Raw genomic sequence first — 25,340 nt, forward strand, 5'->3', positions numbered from 1 at the left:
ACTTAATACTTAAGTTTATTGCATTTGGGTGAGACTTGTAGTATTTGCTTTATTACGTCCGGCGGAAACTACACAAATTCACTCAAAAAGAAAAATTATTAGCATGTTGTATGATCTGCACCATTGGTTTCTAAGGGTTGTTTGTGTGTTGTAGCCTATTATAGTTCATTTCTTTCTCAGTTTCATCTCAACTTTCTTCAGTGAGTAGTTGTAACCGAGCCACGTTTTCCAGTTCACTCCATCAGCATAAGAATCGTGATTTCCTCCCAAGTAGAGCCCGTTAAGGTTAGCAGAGTGACAGCTAGAATACCACCAACCGCCTTTGTACAGCAAAGCACAGCTGTCTGAGCTACTGGTATCTTGATCTAAATCCTTTGCGCTAAATTTTTGTCCAGAATAACTAGAGAAAGAATCCCCTAAAATATTAAAAAAAATTTTTTTTTGAGAATTAAACAACACAAGCAGATTGAATGTGTTTGTGGAATGAACATGGCTAAATAGGCGCAATGTTTGCGTTTAGTAGAAAAAAAAGTTCAAAACAATTTCTCGAAGAATGCTTTTGCAGTCGTCAAGAAAGTGTATGACAAAGTACTCACCAGCATCTCCGCTGTATCCACCCACAGTCAGCTCGTAATCCGTTCCCGCGCCGACCAAAAAATTGCTGATAAATGTTTTGTTAATAATTTTGCTTCACATTTAGTCCGTGTTTAGTTATTTTTACCTGTAGAAAGCGTATCGCATGTTTCCATCAAAGTCTTCCATGTCTATTCGCAATTCATATTCACCGTCCTTGGTCAACTTATGTAGAGAATCAAGTCCTGTTGTTTGGATAGATTAAAATCACACTCCAATATAAAAAAGTCAATGACTTTTTCTACCCACTTACCTAACCAAAACTCTCCTTTTGGATTTCCGAAACCAGTCACATAATCGCTGAAGTTTCTAAAAAAGTTTTCTGTTCCATCCACTCGTCTTTGGAACACCTAAGTTTGAAAGAATATTGTTGTACAAATAAATACTAAACAGATTATTAGTTCTTACGAACTTAGGGTTAATGTCTTTTATGCTACGGAACTTCATAAATTGATAATGTACGTTTCCAACAGCTGGCTCGTCAAGATTGTGTTTAAGGGCTGCTTTAGATATTTTGCGCAAAAGCAACCATAGCTGTTGTGGTAGCAATAAAATGTTGTCACTTTGAAGGGCACAAACATCGTCTCAAACTGTTTTACTAACGATTTAGGGTCGCGAAACGCTGGAGTTGAGTCTATTCGTTGATTACCTTCCTATTTAAATTTTTGCGTTTTTAATCACATGTCATTACGTTAAGATTATTAATTAATTATCAATTCGATTAGACGTGCTTTTGTTTATTTCTGCTAATTAAGTCTTATCTTTTTTATGTGTTGGCCGTTCAGCTGAGCAAGTGCAATACCAAGATGTACACGCAGCCTTCAGCATTATGTGGAGTCAGATGTACGAAATTTCAGACATCTCATTTCATAACAGATCTCGCAACCATCGCAGACGCAACTTGATTACAACTATTTAATCAATGGAGCTAGATTTGAAAATAGCTTTCGGTTCTCAATTTCCCTCTAGCTTTTCATAAATATTTAAATTAGCATTAAGTAAGAAATCACATCTGTTTCGGTCATTCAAATATTTTTGTTGAAAGACTGAACAATATTAGACAGGCATTTTGCAATCATAGACTCACCAACCACACACCTCCGTCCGTCTCAAAATCACAAAAGACCTCCAAACCCGCTGACTTATTTTTGAACGGGAATATTGTGTAAATGCCACTGGCGGCTGATTGGCTAATGATAGTTGTGTCTTCACACGTTTTCAGCAGAGCTCCTAAAGAATGCATGATTTTTAATAAATAAATGAATAAACATTAAGTTCAACGATTTTTGTCAAATAAATACAAAAATAATCCATCAATGACACATATTGTAATTCATTGGTTTTCAACTCTCTTTGATTCGTGGCACCTCTTTCTGTAAACAACATTTCGCGGCAGCCTGAATTGTTTAGTTATTTTTGTATTTTCGGTGACCTAATTATCGGCATATGGCATATATATAATGTCAAAATAATATTGCTTTCAAACTAAGAAGCAAAAAGTTTTTGAGTTGATTCTTGAAAATTCCGGATAGGTAGGCTAAAATCCTCTTCCTGTCACTACAAGCTGTTCACTCAGATTACCATTCAACTTAAATGGGATAACCCTTCACAGCGGTTGGATATCACTGATGTAAATGGCCTTATACTCCATATAGGCTACGAAATCGTTTGTGTGATAATGATAACCTTTGTGAGTTTACGAAATAGCTTTTGTCACTAAATGTTGTAATTCTTTTATGGTGGAATGCTGCGCGAGCCTTCTGTCGTACTTTAAGAATATACAGACACATTGCTTGAAGTAAGCTATGTAGGTCTAACATTTATGTCATCAGGTATTAAGCTAGTGTAGGCCCATATGCAAAAACATACTTTGGAGAAGCGAAACTTTTTGAGCAAGCTCTGCTACATCATTACACTCGCATTGTTCCGCATTGGTTCCTTTTTCACCCTTTTCACCTTTGGGTCCCTGTTTCCCGATGCGAAAGGTTGATGAATGAGAATTTGATGCTGCATTTCCTAAAGTTGATGCTCCACATTGCATACTACAAGATTCAAAACTAACTTGACATTGTACAAGTGTGAGGCAGGCAACCGCACCAACCACTGATAGGATTGTAAATTGGTCCATATCAACACAAACCTATTCAGTGTTATTGTTGATTGTAGTCCTCAAAACACATATAATGACCTTTTAAATATATTTAGATTTTAAGATACATTGACTGCTATAAAATTCTTATAGATAACTCAACTTCTTTTTTAGTATCGATTTGAATAAAAGTACAACAAGTAGAGTCAAACAGCCTCCTGCAGAAAATAACTCACTTTGGTTTACCACTTTTTGCGGATACTGTACATTAACTAAATATAAATACAGACTCTCAAAATGAAATGCTCTATGCGCTATTAGGGCAAACATGTTTTTAAAAGCATATTTTGCGAAAAAAATTTGCGCCTGGAGCTACATACATTTTCGTATCTAACTATAACGGATGACAGACTAAATAAAGTATTTCTTGTGCGTTATCTATCACTGCGTTATTTATCACTGAAACTAAAAATAAACAGTAAGTAAACGTGTAAGTGTCTGTTAGTATCTGATTTGTTGCAAGAATCAGATTTAACAAACGTTCATAAAATTCAATGAACATATGTGAGTTTGCCATGCGTCGAATGAGCAGCTTCTTTCTTCGAAGCTCATGTAACAGCGGCACGCAGCGATTGAGATCTGACTTTGTTTTATAGTAAATGCCTGACAGAGCTTAATTCAGACAGCTCTGTGTACAGCAAATACAATGTCTTCATTAATAAGAACTGCTTATAACGTATAGTTCTTGCTAGTTTCTCAGCTGATAGCAAAAACTGAAAAAACACCATAGTTATGTACAAGTAAGCTATATATACCAGCGCTATATATATATGACGACATTTGTCAAGCAATTGCCACGCATTACAGGATGCAAGTCATACAAATACGTCAAACAACAACTATATTGCCAAAGTTACGTCAAAGTTACTAGACAAATTTGGTACCAACTTGCTGGGAACGATTGGTGAAAATATGCTGTGTGTAACGACATTGCTAGAGGTAATTTTAGACTTTAAATCGAACAATTGCATGGTTGTTGATGATACTGATATTTGTAAAACCTGTTGTGAAAGCCATGATTTAAAATAAAATCATAAAAATTAATTTAAATTCAATTAATTTCACTCCAATTTATTTGGATTCATTTAGCTCCATGTTAATTGAGATAAAATTATAAAAAATCAAAACAAACTTTTAAAAATTTAGATAAATTCTGATAAATTTAAATTATGTTACATCAGTGAAAGTAATATTTGTAAAAATTGAAATATTTTTAAATTACTCACATGTAAGCTTATGAAAATAAATTTAAATAAATTTGCATTAGTTTATTAAAATTTTATATAATTTATGTAAACTAAGCTTGCACCAAATAAACGGCGATTGGCTTTAGACGGTATTTTACCGGTTAACTGACGTCGATTTTTAATAGGTTTAAAAATCTGTATCTGCTAAAATTGTCATTACATGTAATTTTTTTTCAATATTTTTATAAAAAACTGACTTTATTAGATGACAACCAATTAATCAGCATTGGGCAATTTCGAATGACTGATTCGCTTTTGAATAATTGGTCATTACTGAAATTGACTTTCAACGGTAGTGTAGCAAAAGTTGACATGTGGACAACTAATTACACAAAATAAGCTTATACATGCCGATTTAACTGTCCTTATCCTTATAAAAAAAGAAGGAAATAAAATGAGAACATGCGTCGAACCACCTTACGCGTCTGAAAGGCTCTCAAAAACTTTCATTATGTTTTAATATAATTCGTTTAAAACTTGAAAACCAATACCCAACGACCAAAACTTTAACGCTGTATTTAGAAAGCTTTGTTGCTATTGGACATGTTTGATGAAAAATTACTATTGAGGAACTAGCTAAATGCACTTCTCAACTGACATAATATATGTAACATAAACTTTTATTTTATGTTTGTTATAATTTCTACTAAAATCTGTCTACCACTTTTTTAGCTTTTATAGCCTTTTTAAATAACGTAATTAATACCGTGTGAAAAACTGAAAAGCTTGGGAGATGAGACAAGAATAAAACAAATGTACCAAATCTACAATTAGTCGAATGCATAGTATTCACTATAATTATTATTGCATTTTCTTAGTTATGTTGGAAATCAAAATTCTGAAACACAACATTCAAAATAGTGTTGAATATTAAACTCAAGATTAATTGTTGCTAAATTTCCAGCTTCTAGTTCAATTTCAACGATTTAACAGGAACATGTTGTCTTATCATATAAAACGCTGAACTGCAGTGTCCTGCTTGAAGTGTTCATACATGATTGACATACCACTGGCACGTCATAGAAACAAACGTTTTCAACTTCTCATATTTCTTTTCGCTCATACCTAAAAGTTTTTAAGTTTTTAGTGAAGCCTTCTTATACAAAGATATAACTTTGCTGTAATTATAGCGTGGAATCCGCAAATTGAACAATATGTCAATCATTTCCATATAAAAATAACCTATAAATTAAGTGTTTACGAAAACCTATAAGGCAGCACAAGAGTTTCAAGTTTTTCAAAGTATGAGAAATATTTTCAACATCCTATAGCGTTTAGTGCGGATGAAAAGCCACTTTTTTCCGCCTCTTAATGGTTTTTCATATCCGCTGCATCCAGGTGTAAATGTTGATTCAAGAAAATTTAAGTGGGAAATCAATTGCTCAAGCTGAAGCAACAAGTATAGGCTATATAGTTTATAAAACTTTGTAAGACTTGTCTCAAAACCAAAAATCGTTTCTCATAATTTCTTTTGATTTCCTTTCGTTGGGAAAATTGTTGTTATTATTGTTTGGTTTGAAGAAAGCCCAAGCATACGCAATTGCACATCACACAAGGATTTTGAAATTTTCTTCTTGAAACATTACAAGTGTAATGTCTGTCAGCCTGAGCACTCTTATTTCAATATACATACTGTCAAAAATGCGTCATATTTCGTAAATAGGGAATTTAACTGAAACATAAATACAGAAAATTAGTCACGTGGTGCCGCGCCATGTTTGTATTTGAAGGTGTGCAAATGATCATGCCTTGATTTACATAGAAACGCCGCATGTTACGTAATAATCTTCCATTTCATCAGTAATTATATCTCTGTATTTGTTGAAGATTTGTTCTAGGTCTCGTTCTTCGGCTGCTGTGTCATAATCTCGTACGAACAGCCGAGCCTGATAAACATAAAAAGGACAATTTTGAATTTTCTGATATGGACTGATCATACAAATATACAGGACGGTGTCATGCAGTAACGTAAAATGTTTATCGTGACTTGGTTGCGATTACCCTAAGTATTGTAATGTTGCATTTCTTCTCTTGTTTCATTTCCAGCAACTTGCTGACAAACCTTGTGCTGACGAATGCGTTCAGCTTGAGAAGGGTCAGATTTGGACAACTTTGCACCAGGTACAGCAGTTCATTATCAAACACCTCATTGGTGTCTGGAAGGTCTATAAAGTTAGGTTATTCTTTTAAAATCAGACACGTTATTTGGTTACCATTAGTGTTTTTAAGGTGCTTTTAGGGACCGAAACGGTCTTATAAATTTCTCTCTAACGGCCTCTCAAAATTTTTACTTTTGCGACTACAGCAGAAGTTAGCAGTTAATTAGCCTTTAAAAGGCGTGGTCTCTTAAAAATTTTTTACTGATCGCCAAAGTCAAACATTAAAAAAAGCTGGTTACCAGTCTTACGACACATGAAGAATCTTACAAAAACGTGCTTTGCTTACCTATGCACAACTTCGTAAGTTTTTCTTTGAAGTGAGGCAATATGCTGGCTAACGTTGGTTGAATTTGCCAGTCTCGATCAGCAATGTAGCAACCATCGAAAATTACCTGATAGGTGTGAAAAAACAACAATAGGTCAATACAAGGTATAGTGCAGTAAACATGCACAAATTTTGTGCAATTTTGGGATTTTTTTGGTATCACTCGAGTCATCGTGCTTTACCTTTCCAAATTTACGTGAGTGACCTAACTGACATTTCACTTTCAAAGATGCAAAATTAACATTTTGAGCTGAAACTTTGAGCTGCAAATTAATTTTTTATTGTCTGGCTCGTTTTTTTTCTCCTCACTTTTCATTCTATCATAATTCTATTTAATTTACAAAGTTACCAATTTCATAATATTTCATACTATGCAATAATTTTTACCTCTGTGAGTGGAACTTGGGGACAGAGTATTCGAAAGTGTTCTCCAAAGGTCATTACTCGTTGGAAAAGCATTTCTACGGTTAAGTTCGGGCAACGGTTAGTCAACGAAGTCCACGCCTGTCCCCAAATGACTTGGTTATGTGGATCGTGTGCGTAAACTTTTATAAACATCCTTTGCAAAGCATTCGGTTCCAGATTTTTTGCAAGGACTTGCAGTATTTCTTCGGACACACAGCCGTAATTTAAGTCTAACTCTTCCAGCCGAGTAAAGTATTTCATGCAGTCAATAAACTGAGGCAAGTCAAACACCGGTAGTCTACCATCAAAGAAGTCCTCCATATCTAAAACCGTGACCGTTGAACCCGTGTTATAGCCGAGAGCATAAAGGACTTTGTACCCATCTGCAAAGGGTGCCCGTGCGCCTCTAAAATATACTTCCTCTACCATGTGCTGTCCTTTGCAGAAGAAATTTGCCAAAGCTGCGCACATATCTTCTCGGTAGAGCATCCATTGCGAGCGATCCAGATGCAACAGAGGCAGAGAAAGCTCTTTTAATTTTGCTTTCTGCTTTATCAAGTGACTGAGGCAAACTTTGATGGATTTCTGAAATTTCTTGCAAACTCCTGACGACACCGGGCTATAAAGCCTAAAGTGAAGGTAGTGCAAATATTTACCAAAAGTTCTAACATAATGCGTTGCATAACGGTAAGGGATGTGTGTTAAATCTCTCGAATCTCTGCCTGAAAATCGAAAGGATTTGGCACGCCAAAGACATGGGCTGTGTCTTATAATGCTGTACCACCTTTTGCACACAAACTGTACTTGGAGTTTGTCGGACTCTTCCAGGCAAGAAAACACCTTTACCAGAGCAACATGAGGTAACCGGGACCAATTCTCATCTTCCTCCTCGCTACAGACTTCTTCAGACGCAGGTGAGCTTGTCTCGTGGTTATGCAGTTGGGTATAGACGTCGAAATGCTTCTCTGTTTTCAAAATCTTAGTTGGTTTTTCTCCTATTTCGCTGTGTCTTGGTGAAAGGCTCATTTTCTTGTTACAAATTCAGAACCGTTGTAGTAGCATTGAACATAATTTCCTTTATTACGTAAAACTGGGTTTCTGTTGCACAAAAATGGTCTCAGTTGTCAATGATGATAATAATAATAAATTTATCTAACCTCGAACTGTCTTAACTTCTGAAGATGTGTACACCAATACTTGTTAAAGTTATAAGTGGATGTTATTTCTTAATTTCAAATAAGCGTCTTTCAATCAAAACAAACCAACTACCCTGGCTTTGGAACAGCTGCAATGTACGATCACCGACATCTTTCGGGAGCACAGTTAAACTTATAATCACACACTGGTACTATGATTATAAGAACTACGTAGACCGCTGTAAACTTTAGCAAACTTTATACATTTGCGTTTCAAAAACCAATGTATATAGTAAATTTTTTTATCGTTCCAAGCATGCTTGGTTGAATGATGAAAACTATTTACTGATCTAAGTTATGACATATTAATGTAGATCTTTTTGTTACCTTTTATCCAGTTTATTATTTTACCAACTTACTCAGTTCATTGCATGAGCTGTAGAAAAATTTGTACGCTGAAACTAAGTTTAAAGAATATTACTTGACCATCTGCCTGTAAGATGATTTTATCATCGAAATTACATGCACAGCCTAACCTGTAACGCATGAGATAACGTCAGTCGTGACGACGACCAATATGAGTACGTCAATATAAAACAAATTGTTACGTTTTTCACGTCATTTCCACTTGTGGTACCTGTTACATAGCACTTGCGTCATATGACTTATGGCGTTATGCTGCCAAAAGTCGGGTTTCAAATTTCCTCAACTATGAGCGAAAGTTTCGGGATAGGGAGAGTTTTTTTTTCATCATGCAACAACTCTGAGCTGTGTGACTTACTTACTGTGAAATAAGAAGTCACTTTCTTATAAAATTGCATTTGAGAAAATAAAATCGTGACGATTGCCTTAACTTGAAAGAGAAATCAGATCAAGCCCTTATGAGGAGATGACAACAAAGTGAGTTTGTATTTGCAATACGCTCATCTTTTTTAAAGAAAAAAAAACAACGTTGTGAAATTTTACTTAAAAACTCTGTTAACCTTTCTCCGTAAAGCTAAGAAAATTTACGCCATATACTACAGTAACAACACTACTACAGTATAGAAGTCACGAAAAGGTTTAAGAATTTTGTTTTCCAATGAGACGACTTTAAATGCGAAATGCAAAAACTTAGCACTTTTGCAACTTTTATTAATTTTATTTTATTGAGTGGAAGCCGACACTTTGACCATTTCTCAATTAACTTTGTTGGTTAAAACTAATTTATAAATTTAAAGGGAAACCTGTAAATACGTATCTTACCTACAAAGGAATAACTCCACGGACACACAAAATACACTGCAAAAATTAAAGCTTGTTGACAATTCCCAAATGTTTAAATAGTTTTAAGAGTTTGTGTTAATGTTAATATATAAAATACAAAAATCTGCCTCAATTGTGTTATTAGGATGATTACCTTCAGCGTAGATGATGGCTGTACTTCAGAATACTTTCTGAAGCCAACTTTTAAAATTGTCTTTGAGACACCTAACTATCACACATCATTGGTAAATTATTCGACAGTGATAAAAAGCATATTTTCTGAATCTTGTCTTCCAAGCATTCCTTTATTTACACGAAAACAAGATGACATTTGACATTTTGTGAATCAACGTGATAAATGATGATATACACTACACAATTGCTGTGATTCTTTGTCTGGATATGAGATGAAAATAGTGCACAAAACAATAGATATATGTAGCTAATGACAGGATTATAATGTGGATACATAAAGTGTAAATAAGAGCAAGCCGAGCTGCTGATTAATTATAACAAGTTGTCTTTTCCTCAACCTTCGCATATCCCTTCGTATGAGACAGATTCTTGCCACAGATTTTGAAACAGTTCCCATCTGTCCATATCTCTCACCCAGTCCCCTATGCCAGGTCCTCCAGAGTCTGTAATATAAAATATAAAGTCAAACTACGAATGGCAAAGGTAAGGGGCATGAGCCGTAATCGTTAAACCTATTTCACAGCAAGCCTTCTATACTGTGTATCGGCGGTAAGGCTAAGTTGTCAACAACTCACAATAACCATCTTGGCAGAACGGGATTGTGCAGCCGTAGTCGTCTTGATACGACCGGAATTGATTCGAGTTTCTGCAGACCACGTTCAAATTGAGACATTGGTTGAATGGAATCGTGCCAGGTATACGCACTTTCTCCCTATGAAGAAACAAAAACTAACCTTTGTGACTTGGACTTTATAGTCGCATAATTGAAATTACTGTGAGTGTTTGAATTATTTAAGTAAAATACGTACCGATGTATCTGCAACATATCGTAGTTATTGTAGCTAATGGAAAAGTTTAATGGTGTTACCTCCATGTTTTGTAAGCAGGCTGCCATTTAGTCATGAACTCAATTCTCCAACGTATGTAGCGACATAACCAGTCCGACTGTCTCTCGGATGCTTTCGTGCGGTTAAAGTAGGGGCAACTAAGAGGAAGTGAGTCTTGGTCTAAAACAGTGAAAATATTTTGATATGTCAATTTGCCTTCGCAAAATATAATGACTAGCTTTTTTAGAAAGTATTTAAATAATTTTGGACAAGAAAACGAGGTGTAAGTTATACTGTAATCTTATTTCTTATACCTTGTGAAAAAAATTCCAGCAGAAATCCTCGATTCACAACCGAGCCATCGGTGTTAAACTGAATGAAGATTGTGTTGCCTTGTGATATGAAGGATTCTTGTTTAGCATCTCCACAATATGTTCTCTATGTTATAAAGAAGTATATGTTAAATTTATTTTCTCGCAGACTAGGCCTACTTTATTTGATTAAACTCTTAAAATCTTAAGATCGATGCTCACTTGCTCAGACCCGTCAAATATGACTAAATTGTCGTAACTGCAGTTGGAATGGTGTTCCAAGGCAAATTCAAGGAAAGTAACGTTCCATACCTGCGTATACGGTAAAAGCAGCCATTTAATGAAAACCAGTTTTTCATATATCATAAAGAACTAACTTGTATACAAATCTTTATTGGTTTAAAAATCTACCTTTCCCGGTGAAGTGGAGATTGTCCAGTTGCAACTTATCCCGTCAGAATAATTTCCTGGATAACCAGGTGAGAATAACTGCCCCGATGATAAACTCAACAAAGTAGGTTCACCGCATGAGGGCGCTATTAAAATAAGTGGAATTAAAACGGAATCGGAGAAAATGTGAATTGGTTTTATTAAACGGCAATGAAATAAAAGGTTTCACAAAAAATTACAATGTTTTTTAATATTACAATGTACCAAAACATCGTCTTTTTCGTACTTACGTTGCGGAGTAGTCGGTTGTGGCGTTGTGGAGTCGTACGGACAATCATAAAGGGGGTGAACTATAAAACAAACCAAATATCATATAAAATGACGGAAATTTAATGATAAGCATAAGCCTATACATGTCAAAATGTAAAACCAAGCCAACGCACAGCTGTTACTGGTTAAAGACAACGCGGATAAACGCAGTATGCATTTTAAGTTAATTTAAAGCAAAAACTATTATTGTACAACGATTGTTCTAGTAAAGAAAGTAAGTTGTCACTTACCGTTGAGTAAACTTTGCACAACTGTCCGCATGAGCATTGATATCTCTAGCTCAGTAAATCGTCTGCCTGAAGTTCTGTTAATTACAGCAATACAATTATAACAACATCGAAGGTATGAGCATGTCATCTCATGTCACGCGCGTCTAAGCTTGAATTACTAAGTTTGATGTTTGTAAGTTTTAGGATTAAAACGGGGTTAGTTAGGCTATGTTACTTTATTATTTAGATAAACCATAATTCTATTTAAAGAATTACCATTTTTTAAATACAATAAAAATAAAAACATATCTGTGTTTATTGCATTATAAAACGTGACTTAATTACTGACTTTGATAGAAGTGTGTAGCCCAAAAGCACTCTTCTTGGTCGGCCAGAAATGGTCACTGAATTGTTTAAGTGATTGGTTTCTGACCCGAAACTTGCCGTGAAATTATCTGGTTTGATCGAATTCCAATTCTAAGAAAAATATGAAGCAAACGTGAACTTACGACAAAAATGGAGATTGATAAAAGAGTGACAATCCACTGTTGTATTATCGTCATGAATCGTTACCAGAACCATTTCAAGATTACAAGTATTATTAGTATGCTAGTTATAGCAGTAAAAGTGCTTGTCCTACAAAGTATGGCGAGCAGTGAAATACGAAACAATTTTACAATCGAATTCACAGAAAAACAGAAGTTTGATTTTATATACACTCTGGTACTTACGTAGTTTGAAAGAAGGAAATAAACCTCACAGATTGTTGGATCCTCGGTATCTGCCACTTGGAAGACTTTGTACTCCATTGTGAAATTAACATTCTCAAAACGATCAGAAAAGTTTAGTGCTGATCCTCTACCATCTGCTCCTGCATCGCCCTCAACCTTCAATGAACGAAGAATTTATGCACGCTTTGTATCACTTAAAGTATGTTTTTGAAATCATCAGTTTGTTATAAAATATTAGTGTCTCGGGACAATGTCTTTAAAGCTAGAAACGAAACTTTGTAGCGAAATTAATGAATTTCTATTTTGTGATTTTCAAAAGATCTTTATTATTTTAACCTTTCGTCATCAAAGCGTAGAAGCTCAAAACAAATTTTCTGCAAATTTAATTAAAATCACCTGTATAGTATAATTGATTCGTTCGTAGTATGGGTTCTTCACCCAGAGCAGAGCGAAAAATGGATGTCCCTTCTTGTCCGAAACAAACTCGAAATCTTTAGCCCTATAGAAGCATCTCATCATATAAAGTGGTGTAATGTGTTTTGAAAAACTTAAAAGTAATGATAAAGTGCAGTCATGCAAACAGAACAACCATAGCACTTCAGACGTAATTCGTTAAACAAATACTTGCATACCGTAAAGATTGAAAATTAATCGAATCGCCTACAAAAAAACGTATATGCAAAAATAATAGCTATGAATATAGTTAGTATAGTTGAACTAATTATTGCAAAATTGCCTTTGACGAACTTGAATACCTGTATAATTCATCGTAGACAACTGGCACAACTGCAAGACCGTTCTTATACAATGTTATCTGAAAAAAGATTTCTGTAAGCATTTTAGTTAAAAACTTTGGCTGCTACAAAAAAAACGACAGGAAAGCAGGTCTAATAATAAACTGACAAAAACATGTGATACAGATTTTTAGAAAACACAAAAACTAACCCGATTTCCATGATCATACATATCTAGGCCACCATCCAAAATCACACTTGGCTTGGCGCTGGGTAAACCGTCGTAATCATAGGAATACCAGTAAGGAAGTGACGTGATTAAAGGTCGATAGGAATGAAAGTAGCTGGCTCCGCTCAATACAAAGCAGGTACCTTACAAACGCCAGTTGAAAAGTTATCGAGATTACGTAGACTTTTGTTGCTACAGTAGTAGCACAAAAAGAAATTCTAGCTCACCTGATGTGTTAGTTCCTGATGGCGTAGTCGGTGTGTATGGGTCTGAGAAATAATATTTAAATGAAGTCAAAAAATCTAACTATAGAGTTAATTTTTTGCACATGATCTAAATTCAGAAATGATTCCTTATGTCTTGAGCCTGGATCACTAAACTTTTTTGAATGCACTGACCGATAATTACATTTTTATTTTGTATTTCTTGAAGCTATGCATACTGTATAGTAAGCTTTTACACTTGGACTATTGGAACTATGATGCACAAAACCAAAAAACTAAATGTCAAAAGTTTCCAAAAAACAAGATTTCTGAAAACTTAGATCCCAGTTAAAAATTTTAAATAATGTAAGTTAAAATAGAAATTGTAAAGCTAACAGTTATCCGATGAGTAAACAATGGCTTTTCATAAAGTTTAAATTAGTTCAGACAAAAAGGTAATCAGAAGCTTGGTTGCTAAATTAGTTATTTGTCCGCACAAAATAAAATTTTGGTCACCTGAAGTGGGAATTGCTGGCGGTGTAGTCGGTGTGGATGGGACTAAAATTATAAATTTAACAAAACAAAGAGAACCATTTGGTAGCAGAAAAAAGCAGCGTTAAGGTCTAAGCTGAGCTAAAACCAGTTACAAAAGCATTTCATGAACAAGGTTTCAGTCTAACATATTCTGTCATTTATTCCTACCTTGTGAACTCCATTTCAGCCGAAATCCTCGATCCACAATCGAGCCATCGGTGATAAACTGAATCAAGATTGTGTTGTTTTGTGATATGAAGGTTTCTGGTTTGTCATCTCCACAATAAGTTTCCTGTGTTACATGAAAATTGTAATGTGCTAAATGCATTCCAATGATTTGAAGTTGGGAAGTCAGAGAAACGTGTTTCACTACGATGATGCTCACCTGTCTGGATCCGTCAAATATAGTTAACTTGTCATAAATGCAAACGTTACCGTCACCGTTCTCCAAAGCAAAAACACGGAAAGTAACGTTCAGTATCTGAGAATAAAGTAGAATATCCAAATTAAAACATATGTTTGTTATTCAAAGTTAGCGCGAGGGGTTCGGACACAAACATAAAATCAATGAAAATGTAATTTTGTTCATTCATAAATGTGAAGACAGAAAAAATCAAGTGCATACAACACTTAGAAGCAAAATCGCAAAATTGTTGACAAAGGATACCAGCTGTGCCATTTTAAATCTTTAAACCTACCTGCCCGGGATAAGTGGAAATGGTCCAGCTGCAATTTGCCCGATTAAAGTAATCTCCTGGATAGCCGGGTGAAGTTAATTGCCCAGATGTTGAAGTAAATATAGTTGACACACCGCATGATGACGCTTTTGAAAATAAATTAAATGTGTGCATAACCAGAGACAGATACAACAAATGTCTCAAAATATACCCATGCAATTTGATATATACGAGTAATAACATAAATTCCCTTTACTTACGATGTGGAGTCGTAGACGGTGGTGTTGTGGATTCGTACAGACAATTATAAAGGTCGTAAGAAACTGTAAAAATAACTCACATTTGTCATGAATAGCCATGATACCATGAAAGCAGGTCACATGTTCAAATATATTTCCAGCGACGTTTAAAAGATATAATTTGAATAAAAACAAATTTTCTGAAAAAGCAACTTACAAAAAGATGAACACAAAGCCATAAATGATACTTTGTTGGCAAGGAACAATTTAAATGTCGACAGTGGTAGTGATAACTTTGCTGCTTCCAAAGGAACGTTCAGACAAAACTAACGAATTGTAATGCGGAGGGCGACTATTTAAACTTAAAGGCATTGACTTGACTTAACTCGAGTCAAAGGAAATCTACTTGGTTGTCACTTAGTGAATTTAAATAGTAAATATAAATAAGATCTTGAAAATCTTAGCCCATATCGAGAGCTTTACATTATTTTCTAGAATAGTTTGAGAATTAAAAAATACAAGTCCGAGTAGTGCTTTTCCATCCCCTTACGCGAGTAATAGCCTAAGTGCATGACAGTTGCCAAACTGACATGATGCGGTTTAACTCATGATGACTAACATAAGCATTGCTTGATGCTTGGTTATGTAAAGTAACATTAAAAACAATTTAATGAAACCAACTGCACGTCTCAATGAAAGCAAATCTATTTCAAGGATTCGTTATTCTAAAATAGCGTTTCTATAACTTTTACATTTCTCGTCCCAGTTTCATCATTAGAGATGGAATTGCGACTTATCTCGATAACAAAGATTCATTGCATGTAAAAAAATGGATATAGCCTGTATATTTGTCCTTTTGATATTCAAATTCGTCGCATTCTAATGGAACGAATAGGCTTGTTCAAATGCTATTTTACTCACCATTTTGCAAAATTCCAGAAACACGAGTCAATGCACTTCTGATCTCATTTTCAGGTATTTTACGCCCCCTTTGGCTGTGAGATTAATAAGTGGAAACTTTTATCATAAATGTAATCCTAAAGTGCTTTAGAGATGCTATATTTTAAGAAAAATATAATTTAAGGGTGCACGCATTTACTATATAAACTTTTGCAAACATATTTGTGTAATACCTTGAAAAAAGCATGTATCCCATTAAAATGCTGCCTGTTACATTACTAACATAGACCCGATTATCTGTTGCATATGTAGTGCTTGCTGAAAAATCTGCAGTAAAGATTTTTGGTGGAATGGATTCCCATGCCTGAATACAAACATGTAAGTAATTAATGTGCTTGAAGACGTGCTGATACCAGCTTGTAACAACTTTGCATTTCAATATGAAATATGTTACCGCGTCACTCGACAGAACAAAATAAACTTCACAGATGCTGGGATCAGTGGCATTGCTAATTTGGAATACTTCGTATTGCAAGACAAAAGATCCAGTAGTAAAGTTACCCGAGTAAGTTGAAACAAAACCATAACCATCACTGCCAGCATTTCCTGACACCTAGTTTAATGACATTTATTAAAAAAAATACACACATGCACTTTTATATGTAACATGTTTTACATATAAAAACAGAAGTACAATGCAATCTTATAATGTATGTTTAAGTGCAGAACTAATTTTAATATTTATATCAGTGCATTTCATCTGCTAAATTTTGAGAGTATCAACCTCACGCTACCTTAAGCCCATATGTTTTTGACATTCTGCTGTTCTTTATCCACATCAAAGCCGTGAATGGATATCCCGTAAAAGAGTTAAACTCAATATCTTCGAACCTATGGAAAATTGTTAGTGAAAATCCATGTCATGTCACTAGTCCAAGATTTATTGTTGTTATTCTTTCAGCAGAACTGTTTTAAAGGGAGTTCCTAGAACTGCTGTTCCACGACCTTCTTACTTAAAGATACAGTGGATTAAAAAAGAAGGTTAGTTTTTTCATTTTATAAATTCTTTTCATATGGTCATTATTATCTGATCATATCTGATTCCTATTAAAAAAGATTGAAAAAGAAAGTTACTGATTTTTAAAGTTACTCTGATCATATGCATGTAAATTTCAATATTTAATAGAGTTCCGGATACTAATGCGGTAAACTTAAAAATACTGAACAATATAGCCTATGCTACACCAAATTTATTTGTACGTAATGGGCGTACATGTTAGAAAAATCAAGTGAAAAATGCCAGAGAAGACAAAAAGAAGTTCAGAAAAGGCCAAAAATAAACACCATCATCACAATGTGGAGTGTTGGATGAGTATAAAGGAGTTTGAAACAAACACCAAGAGTGGATAAAAATGAAAAATGATGATGAAATGGCTAGCTCCAAGACAATGAAGTTGCCTATACTGACTGACAGTGTTATTTAATATCAGACTCACACATAATATCATTCAAGCAATATATATAAATACTTAATCACAGTATACCAGCATATATATCCCCTTGTACAACACCATTCGTACTAACAACTACACAACATTATTATAGGATTGTATTTTACTTGTATATATTGCCACGCACTTATGTAAAATGTTTAGGCGAAAAATGATGTTTTCTAAGGTATTATATTAGAAAAAAATAGGCTTTTTAACATTATTAACCTGTACAGTTGATTGTAAGCAACGTTTCCGTCAAAAGTTCCATTTGCATCATGGATAATGGATAACTATAAAAAATGGAATAAAAATTGAAAACTGATGTCATTATACCAGCGAAATTTATAGCACAGAGTGCAAAACATTGTCTTTGGCGAAAAATTTAGGAACAACATACCAAATTATTCAATAACAGCAATAATTGGAAAAGATAATTAGAATTTTCTACACAAATTTCACCATAAACAAAAGGCTATTTGAGTAAAAACCATAAAATTTATTTTGTTGCATAACTACTTTTAATTATTATTATTAATAATTCTCATATGCCAAGTTGTCAACAAACCTTATTCCCACCATCAAAAACGTCCTTATTTCCATCTCTTATGAAACCTTCCGGAGAAATTTCACCATCATACGCGTAGTAGTGCCAATCTTGTATGGATGACACAATGGCAGAACTATTTTGAGCAAGCATGTTAAGTCCATCCGTTACATAACAAGACCCTTGGTTCAAAGTATAAATTGCTGGTCAGCAAACCATAAAATTGGAGTAAATAACACTCTTGGTGTGCTAAGTTGAGTTTTTATTTCATGCAAAACCCTTTGACCTTTGAATTGTCTTCAAGAGCAGTTATTTTGGTATGACAACAAAGCTCGGAGTAGTTAAGGAAAAATTGGAAAATGTTGCGACAATGGAGTCCATGCACTGAATGCGATTAATCTTGCTCGCATTTGGAGCATTTAATACACTCTTGACAAACTTCGTTAAACCCATTGGCGTTTTATGCAATTATTATTAACGTTGCATAGTTAATATCGATTACCTCTTTGTTGTTCTTGACACGAAGGACGAATTCCAACTACAACACAAGGTGTTAGTATTTTAAATGTTTTACGATTTAAGTTTTAAATACGTGAAGTCACTGCCTAAGTGTTACTAACCGTTGCGTAAAGCCATCAAGACAGGGATTGACGCATTTCTAATTTCCGATTCCGAAATTAAGCTTCCATTTAATCTGCAAAGCAAATAACTGTTATAAATAAAGGTGCAACATATGTGGCAAATATATAGGCAAAAACATAAAATATGTTTGGTTTCGCGTTAAATACGTTGGTATTGATTTGGTTGTGAAAGATTCGTAACTCATACTTAAATCGTTATTTTTATCACAATTTTTTATCATACCTTTTTCACTTTTGCAATTACGAAAAATAAAAACTTCTTGTAGACGAAGACGTTTTTTTATACTAAAATTTAACCTTATTTCAACAAATCAGAAAGATTAAGAAAAGGATTTTGAAATCAAGCAATGAAGAAATTGCAAAGACGTCTCCATTTTGTTTTTCAGACAAACAAATGAAATTCCGTCGCATTTTCATTTATCCATTTTCTTGTTATTATATTTTAATGCATTATAAATTGTACAACCACTGTACAAAGAGGTCAATGTCCGCCCTTTTATACAACATTGCAAAGTGGTTAAAAATTTATTTGAATTAAGTCCAATCCTATTTTATGATTTAACAATAACAAAATTTCAGCAACCTATATTTCTAATTCTAACTTAGAATTTAGCAAGTCTTTCTTCAGACTACCACTTGTTTATTTATAACAAAGAACTACGATACGGATGTAGTTGGCTATTCCAGAGCTTACCGTGAAAGTAAGGTGTATCCCAAGAGGACATTGCGAGGAGTGCCCGTTATGAAAACAGAATTTTCCAACTCATCTGTACTTGATCCAAAAGATGGTTCAAATGTAAGAGGAGCCGTAGAATTCCAGTTCTATACGAAAATATTTAATTTCACATAGACAGACAACCTTGGTTATTTGGTGTTGTTACAAAGCACAAAACAATTATCGATAAGTCGATAGCAAAATTGGTCGATTGCAAAATATAAAACATATCAGCTGATTGCTTTGCTTTTGTGAATAGTTAACTGATAAGAATAAGCTTACCTATATGCTGGAAGTAGCCTATTTTTTCCATATATAAACAGAAGAAATAATCTTCCAAATAAATCATACATAGTTGTAGCTTTCGTTTATGCGCATATGATGTGATTAACCAAGCTTATTGTAGGCCAGTGGTTCCCAAATAAATTTTATTGCAACGCCCTTTACAACAAGTTGAAGCCATAATCGCGGCAAGCTAAAGTCCACAATATCGGGTGGTGGCATTGAAAAAGTCTTTCCAATCGAAAGTTGGAATCATTACGAAGCCGGGGCAGGTTGCATTGCAAGAACCACGAATGCAGTCGAATGTTGGCATTTTGGTCTCCAATGCAAAGCGCTTTTTCAATGCCACCACCCGACATTGTGGACTCTCATACAGGGAATTGAAAAAGACCTTCAAATGCAACGTGCAACGTTTCTGCAAGGAATTGCTGGTACTCAACCTTCTATTCCAAAGCGGTACAATGCACTGAAACTGCACGTGCAAAACACAGTTAACCATGATCTGTCAAGCGAGATTTTAGTTTATCTTCGTTCAGTTGCTCACATTTCCCATGTGTAGACTTGCAATTTTCGATGCTGTAAATGTGTGATTGAATGTCGCGTGATTAACTGTCCAAGTGATTATGTGTCGCGTGATTAAGTGTCGCGTGATTAAGTGTCACTAAACCTTAAGAATTGAAAAACTGAACATCTTGGTGAAGGTTTTCTTACTTCATGCCGGAAAGCAAATGACTTGGCCGAGTCTGCTTGAAAAATTCGCATTCCAGAAAAGCGTGAAAACAAAACTGGTCGATATAAGTTGGCAAATTTCCAATTAATTTTAAATAAAATTGTAAATTTTGATTTTTGACCGATATTTTTTCTTTGTATGTGGTTGTTAGCAGCCATATCGTAAAACCCGACGTTGCAACATATATAGTAGGTTATTATAAGTGGGAGCATATGAAAGCAAGACGTGAAGCGCCTTATTCCGCTTATTGCGGCTTACTTTTGGAAATTTATTCGGACCATTTATAGACATATATGTTCCGAACTTAGCTAACTTAAACTCAACATCTCTAACTTAACTTAACTTATCAGCAAGGCTGCTGATAAAAGAATTTTTACGTTTCAAACTGAAACTCACTGCTAAATTTTATATCACAATTGTCACTCAAAAATGAATGAATAAATCTTTGTGAAGCAAACAATGATTCAGGGAAGGCGTGGCTTCAACTGTTCTTTTTTACAAAAGGTTTGACGTATAGTTTTTCTACGAAAACTGTAATAAGTTTAATAAAAAACAGATTTCAAAAAAAAATTTTCACGGCGCTAATACCATCTTGTTGAGGCACACCATTTTGGCACTGCTGTAAGGCTTTTGTAGTTGCTGGCGCTAACATGCGCTAATTTTTTGATTTAGTTAGAAGCTTCAGCACTTTCGAGATTTATTTTTCTAAATATATACAATAATTGCTATTCCACAGTGTGGAATCCACACGAAAGACAGAAAGTCAACTAAAAACAACTTAGCACTATAATGTACATATAGGTTTACTGTGCATCTTTTCATTAATTAATTTATTTATAATTTTCGGCATTGGCTTTTTTGTTATTCTGTAGAGATCTCTTAATGCATCGAATGAAAACGTGTTGTTATAGGCCACACGTTATAGTTTAATTGTGTTGGTATACAAGTTTAAACTTTAAAGCAAGCAAATATGTTGCAAACGATAGTCTATATGGATTCCTTGAGCTAGACTGCTAGACTCTTAGGACGCTTGCTTTTATTGAAAATTAGCCTGTAATGAAGTTACTGTACCTGCTCACTTGTCACGAGAAAGTAAACCTCGCAAATGCTAGGATCGCCGGCACCAGAGATTTGGAAAACCTCGTATTGCAGAGAGTAGAGCCCCAAAGTGATGTTGCCCGAAAATGTTGTGATAGAACCCGATGCATCGCTCCCCGCATTGCCTGAAACCTTAAAAAAGAAAGTGTATTGCTCCAAATTTGCGATTTCGTAATAATTGGTTAACCAGTGCGGAATTCACTTTTTTGAATTTAATTTGATACATTAAATAAGTGGTTAATTTGTTAATTCTGTTATTTTACGTAACTTGACTTTTATAAATTTGTGATTGAAACAGGAAAAATGGTCTCAAAGTGTATTAACGATCGGCAAATTAAATGCGTGAAGACAAAACACTGGAGTCTTCTATTTCTGTCTTAATAACTTCTTACTTCTAATCGGTAGCTGCGACGCTGAAGATTTTCATTTTTCACCCACAGCAAAGCAACGAAAGGGTGATTGACGATGGAATTGAATTCGAAGCTCTCAAAGCTGCAACAATGTTATACGTCGGTCAAAAATCTAGTTTCTTATTTTGATTTGAATCTTTATATATTATCTATAAACAAATCTTTATAAGGTTATCTTGAATAAAAAAATAATGTTTATTAACGAAAAATACCTGTACAATCTGTTGTACTCTAAATCGGTTTCAACAGTTGCAGTATGATTTTCAAATATGGAAATCTGTAGAGAAAAGTGTATTTAACTCTTTAACTTTATTGGTTTGGTAACTGTAAACAAAATATAAGTTAATCCTATAGATCAAACGTAAGAATATCGAAATGAGGCGAGTTCATCATTGCAGGAGATGGTGGTAGTTTACTTATTCTATATAGCCTATACGTGCCAACAACTCCTGAAAGTACATAATACGGCACTTCAAACGTAAAACCGCCACCACCACAACGCATATCACTAGATTCTTAATAGCGTACATTTCAATGTAATTAACTTTAAAATGTGAATTATTTTGTGAACAGCTTGTTCTTACTGGCATTAAACACGTTTCATATTACAAGACTTACTGTATTTCCTCGATCAAACATGTCATTTCCGCCATCTTGTATATAACCGACTGGTGAGGTGCGCCCATCATAGATATATTCATACCAATTTTCGATGCGGTTGACTATCGACGAGCTTTCCCTGGCAATGTTGCTTAGCCCGTCGTCAACAAAACAGGAATCTTAAAAAAGACAAACTTAAAATCTGGTAATTTGTAAGTTAACATGAACTTATACTTGCCACTATTAAAATACGTTAATTTTCCTTCGTTTCCATATGAATATAATTTAAATATATATATCACCTTCCGCTTGAACAGTAGATGTTAGTACCACGCAAAGCAAAATCGCGGTCTTCCGCCACATAATGTATGCAAACACCAAGACAAACAACTTTTCAGGTACGATTTACAAAATCTATGAGGATCTAAAGCTTTAAGCAATGTCTATATAAACAAAGTACCAACATTTGCTTTGTCGTTTGTCCAATAAATAGGTTTACGTTTATATTACGGCACACAGCAAAGCACAGTTTTAACAAACAAATACGCATCGGTTACCTAAACTAAAGTTTCAATTGTCTTTCGTGTTAACGGTATTTTGTTCAGCGGAAAACAACCCATCTCGCTTTAACAACCTTTCAGGCTGCTGAAATGGTAACAAAGAGCGGACACTCTCTTTATACTGAATCCCGCTGTCGTTCAAAGACAAAGAAGAAAACATTGTTCATCTTGGTGGAACGTAAATAGGTATGTACAGCACCCTATTTATTTTCTATATTTACTTCATGAGACTGGTATTTTTCAGCGCCAGGATAACTTTTTGGCCGCCTTTATTTCACCGAACAAATTTGTGCGTTCAAAGCTGATTTTTACAGTTTGTTGTTAACCTAACTTAAATGTTATAAAAAAGAAACATAAACATAACCTAAATCTATGTTCTACTCTATCTAATTCCAATAAAATCTAAAATGTCTAAAACTAACTTTGTACATACCTATTCTCCAAACCTAACCGCCTATCTTTAATAACGGTCTGCGTGATCTATTTGCGCTAAACGTCACTCTCAAAATTATTATCTTGGACTGGTTTCCATTCAAACTGTATCAACAAACGAAATTGCAAGAAATATCTGAAGTATTGTTACACTGAATCTGATTTTATGTTCATGGCATATTTTGAGTGTTGGATAAAAGCTCATTAGCAACTTTTCGATGAGCATTACGATATATTTCTATGATGTTGCAAAAGTGAAAATCTTAAAATGATTTACAGAAAGCAATAAGTGAGTTAGCCTATAAACTCTTTTGTAAACCTGTTAACCTGATACGTTTAAAACGTTTGTGAACAAAAAGTGCATATCCTTGATCAATTTTATTTCCTATATGCCGAAAGAAATGCCGCATAACAAAGAGTATAATTTATTTTCATCTGCATTCTTGGTAAGTTTGATATTTAATCATGAGTTTCGGACTCTCAAACTTGGGCTTTAAAACGATATGTCGATACTAGCAAAGCGTTGCGGTACAAAACGTTATTTGTCTTATATCAAAGGGCACTGTATTGATCGAATAAACGGCACGAAGAATTTTGAAAAAACTTCCACGACGCGAAAATCATCGCCAAAAGTATGATTCAGACTTGACGGTGATCGTGACATGTCCCCATAAGATAAACAGTGCGTGAAAATAATGCTTCGTTGAAGTATACGGAGTGTTTTGCTCAATTTTACAGTTAATGAGAAATTATGCACAGGTATATAAAATGCAAATAACGAAAAATCAATAAGCTAAATAAGAATAGGTTACCGTTAAATGCCTAAATAGTATAGCGTTGGCGTAGCTGTCACTATTTCTCCAGATAAAAAGTCACCACCTAAGATAAAAGTCACCAGATAAAAATTCTTTACAAAGTTTTTCTTCCAGATATCTTGATAACTTTACTTGACTGCTATAACCTAGTAACCTAACATAAATATAGCTTCTAATCTAAATATAATTAAAATAGAAAGTAAACATTTCACCGAAGGTATTAGAGAGGTCACGCAGCCCGTGGTAGAAGCAGGTGGTTAGACGAAGAGAATGTGCAATTGTGCATGCAATTGTTATCTACGCCCTATAGTCAGTTGATTTTTCAGTAGTTTTATTTTAATTATTTAAGGTTTAATTGAAATCAGACTTAGATTAGAAGGTAGGTTTAGGTTAGGTTGAGGCTATTATGTTATAATTATAACATGTATAGGCTGAGTAACACTAACATTAAACTGTGAAAAACTCTGAATGTGGATTCTAGCTTCGAACGTAGGTTTTGTCGGTGAAACGGTGACAGCCTTAAATATAATTTCAATAACACTTCGAACAGGGCAGCACAGGAATGTTAGCATTTGCAAGGCTTTGAAGTTGTCGGTACCATAACATTTCTGGTGGAGCGTTACTCTTCCAAATGAACTTAAGGCTGCACTGTAATTACATTTTCAAAAAACTAACTTATCGCTTTTATCTCTCCATTACGTTTTTAAACAGACATAAGTTGCTCAACATGTTGCTTTGCCAAAATTTCCTTACCACCTGGAACCTAATGCTTTTTAGGATTGATGACAAAACTACTTATTCGATACGAAACCGTCAGTTACCTTTTTCTCCAAGCAAGCGTCTTGTCACGCACTTTTACATTGGTCCATGACGTCACACATTTCCCCCAAAATGTTTAAGAATGGCCGTTAAATTTGCAACCTGCTTTTCGTGATAAGTTATAGTGTACGCAATCACTGAAAATGTTTTTGAAACTCCTTTGCTCGATAATTTTTGTGCTCTTTGATGAGATCAACTTGTTTTTGCGCTATTGCCTTCATTAACCGCATAGTCTATCTTGTATTTTTACTGATACAGAAGACTGTAAATCTTGGTCATCGCCAACATGAAAAAACTGAAATCAATCTTGAAACCACACAACTCAGATATGTTGATTGTTTGCTTGCGCAATAGAAAATTGCTAATCACTACAAATAGTAATGCGTGTACCCG

The 25,340-nt window shown here is 34.5% G+C and overlaps 3 protein-coding genes and 1 long non-coding RNA gene across 5 annotated transcripts; 1 reads left to right on the forward strand and 3 right to left on the reverse strand.

Moving 5' to 3' along the window:
- Positions 1-2: 2 nt before the first annotated feature.
- LOC143447130 (microfibril-associated glycoprotein 4-like) lies at positions 3-3,041 on the reverse strand. 2 transcript variants are annotated; one of them, XM_076947073.1, is made up of 7 exons: positions 2,959-3,041; positions 2,503-2,675; positions 1,721-1,863; positions 887-983; positions 722-818; positions 597-661; positions 3-416 (listed from the first exon to the last, which is right to left on the reverse strand). In XM_076947073.1, exons 2-7 carry the CDS (start codon positions 2,672-2,674, stop codon positions 166-168), a joined length of 825 nt encoding a protein of 274 aa, XP_076803188.1. In that variant the 5' UTR covers position 2,675; positions 2,959-3,041; the 3' UTR covers positions 3-165. The 2 variants fall into 2 exon arrangements, with proteins under 2 accessions (XP_076803188.1, XP_076803187.1); XM_076947072.1 differs by lacking the exon at positions 2,959-3,041 and having other exon boundaries at positions 2,503-2,865.
- A 437-nt stretch (positions 3,042-3,478) lies between these two features.
- Positions 3,479-12,701, forward strand: LOC143447132 (uncharacterized). Its single transcript, XR_013114031.1, has 3 exons — positions 3,479-3,721; positions 10,087-10,269; positions 10,382-12,701. It is a non-coding gene; the product is annotated as an uncharacterized LOC143447132 (long non-coding RNA).
- LOC143447205 (F-box only protein 39-like) lies at positions 5,438-8,170 on the reverse strand. Its single transcript, XM_076947183.1, has 4 exons — positions 6,901-8,170; positions 6,475-6,580; positions 6,031-6,194; positions 5,438-5,915 (listed from the first exon to the last, which is right to left on the reverse strand). The coding sequence occupies exons 1-4, from the start codon at positions 7,942-7,944 to the stop codon at positions 5,784-5,786; spliced, it is 1,446 nt and encodes a 481-aa protein (XP_076803298.1). The 5' UTR covers positions 7,945-8,170; the 3' UTR covers positions 5,438-5,783.
- On the reverse strand, positions 9,584-22,902 carry LOC143447129 (uncharacterized). Its single transcript, XM_076947071.1, has 34 exons — positions 22,879-22,902; positions 22,624-22,764; positions 22,340-22,500; positions 21,934-21,998; positions 21,704-21,803; positions 21,285-21,443; positions 19,181-19,308; positions 18,466-18,539; positions 18,348-18,383; positions 17,867-18,027; positions 17,527-17,591; positions 16,603-16,699; positions 16,263-16,421; positions 16,042-16,172; positions 15,830-15,903; positions 14,930-14,992; positions 14,691-14,815; positions 14,378-14,473; positions 14,161-14,284; positions 13,975-14,016; positions 13,483-13,524; positions 13,238-13,398; positions 13,048-13,106; positions 12,689-12,791; positions 12,293-12,448; positions 11,911-12,038; positions 11,583-11,656; positions 11,313-11,372; positions 11,044-11,168; positions 10,855-10,944; positions 10,636-10,759; positions 10,363-10,501; positions 10,070-10,206; positions 9,584-9,937 (listed from the first exon to the last, which is right to left on the reverse strand). The coding sequence occupies exons 2-34, from the start codon at positions 22,682-22,684 to the stop codon at positions 9,828-9,830; spliced, it is 3,429 nt and encodes a 1,142-aa protein (XP_076803186.1). The 5' UTR covers positions 22,685-22,764; positions 22,879-22,902; the 3' UTR covers positions 9,584-9,827.
- Positions 22,903-25,340: the final 2,438 nt, after the last annotated feature.

Source organism: Clavelina lepadiformis, chromosome 2 (assembly GCF_947623445.1).
Source record: "Clavelina lepadiformis chromosome 2, kaClaLepa1.1, whole genome shotgun sequence".
Taxonomy (NCBI): Eukaryota; Metazoa; Chordata; class Ascidiacea; order Aplousobranchia; family Clavelinidae; genus Clavelina; species Clavelina lepadiformis.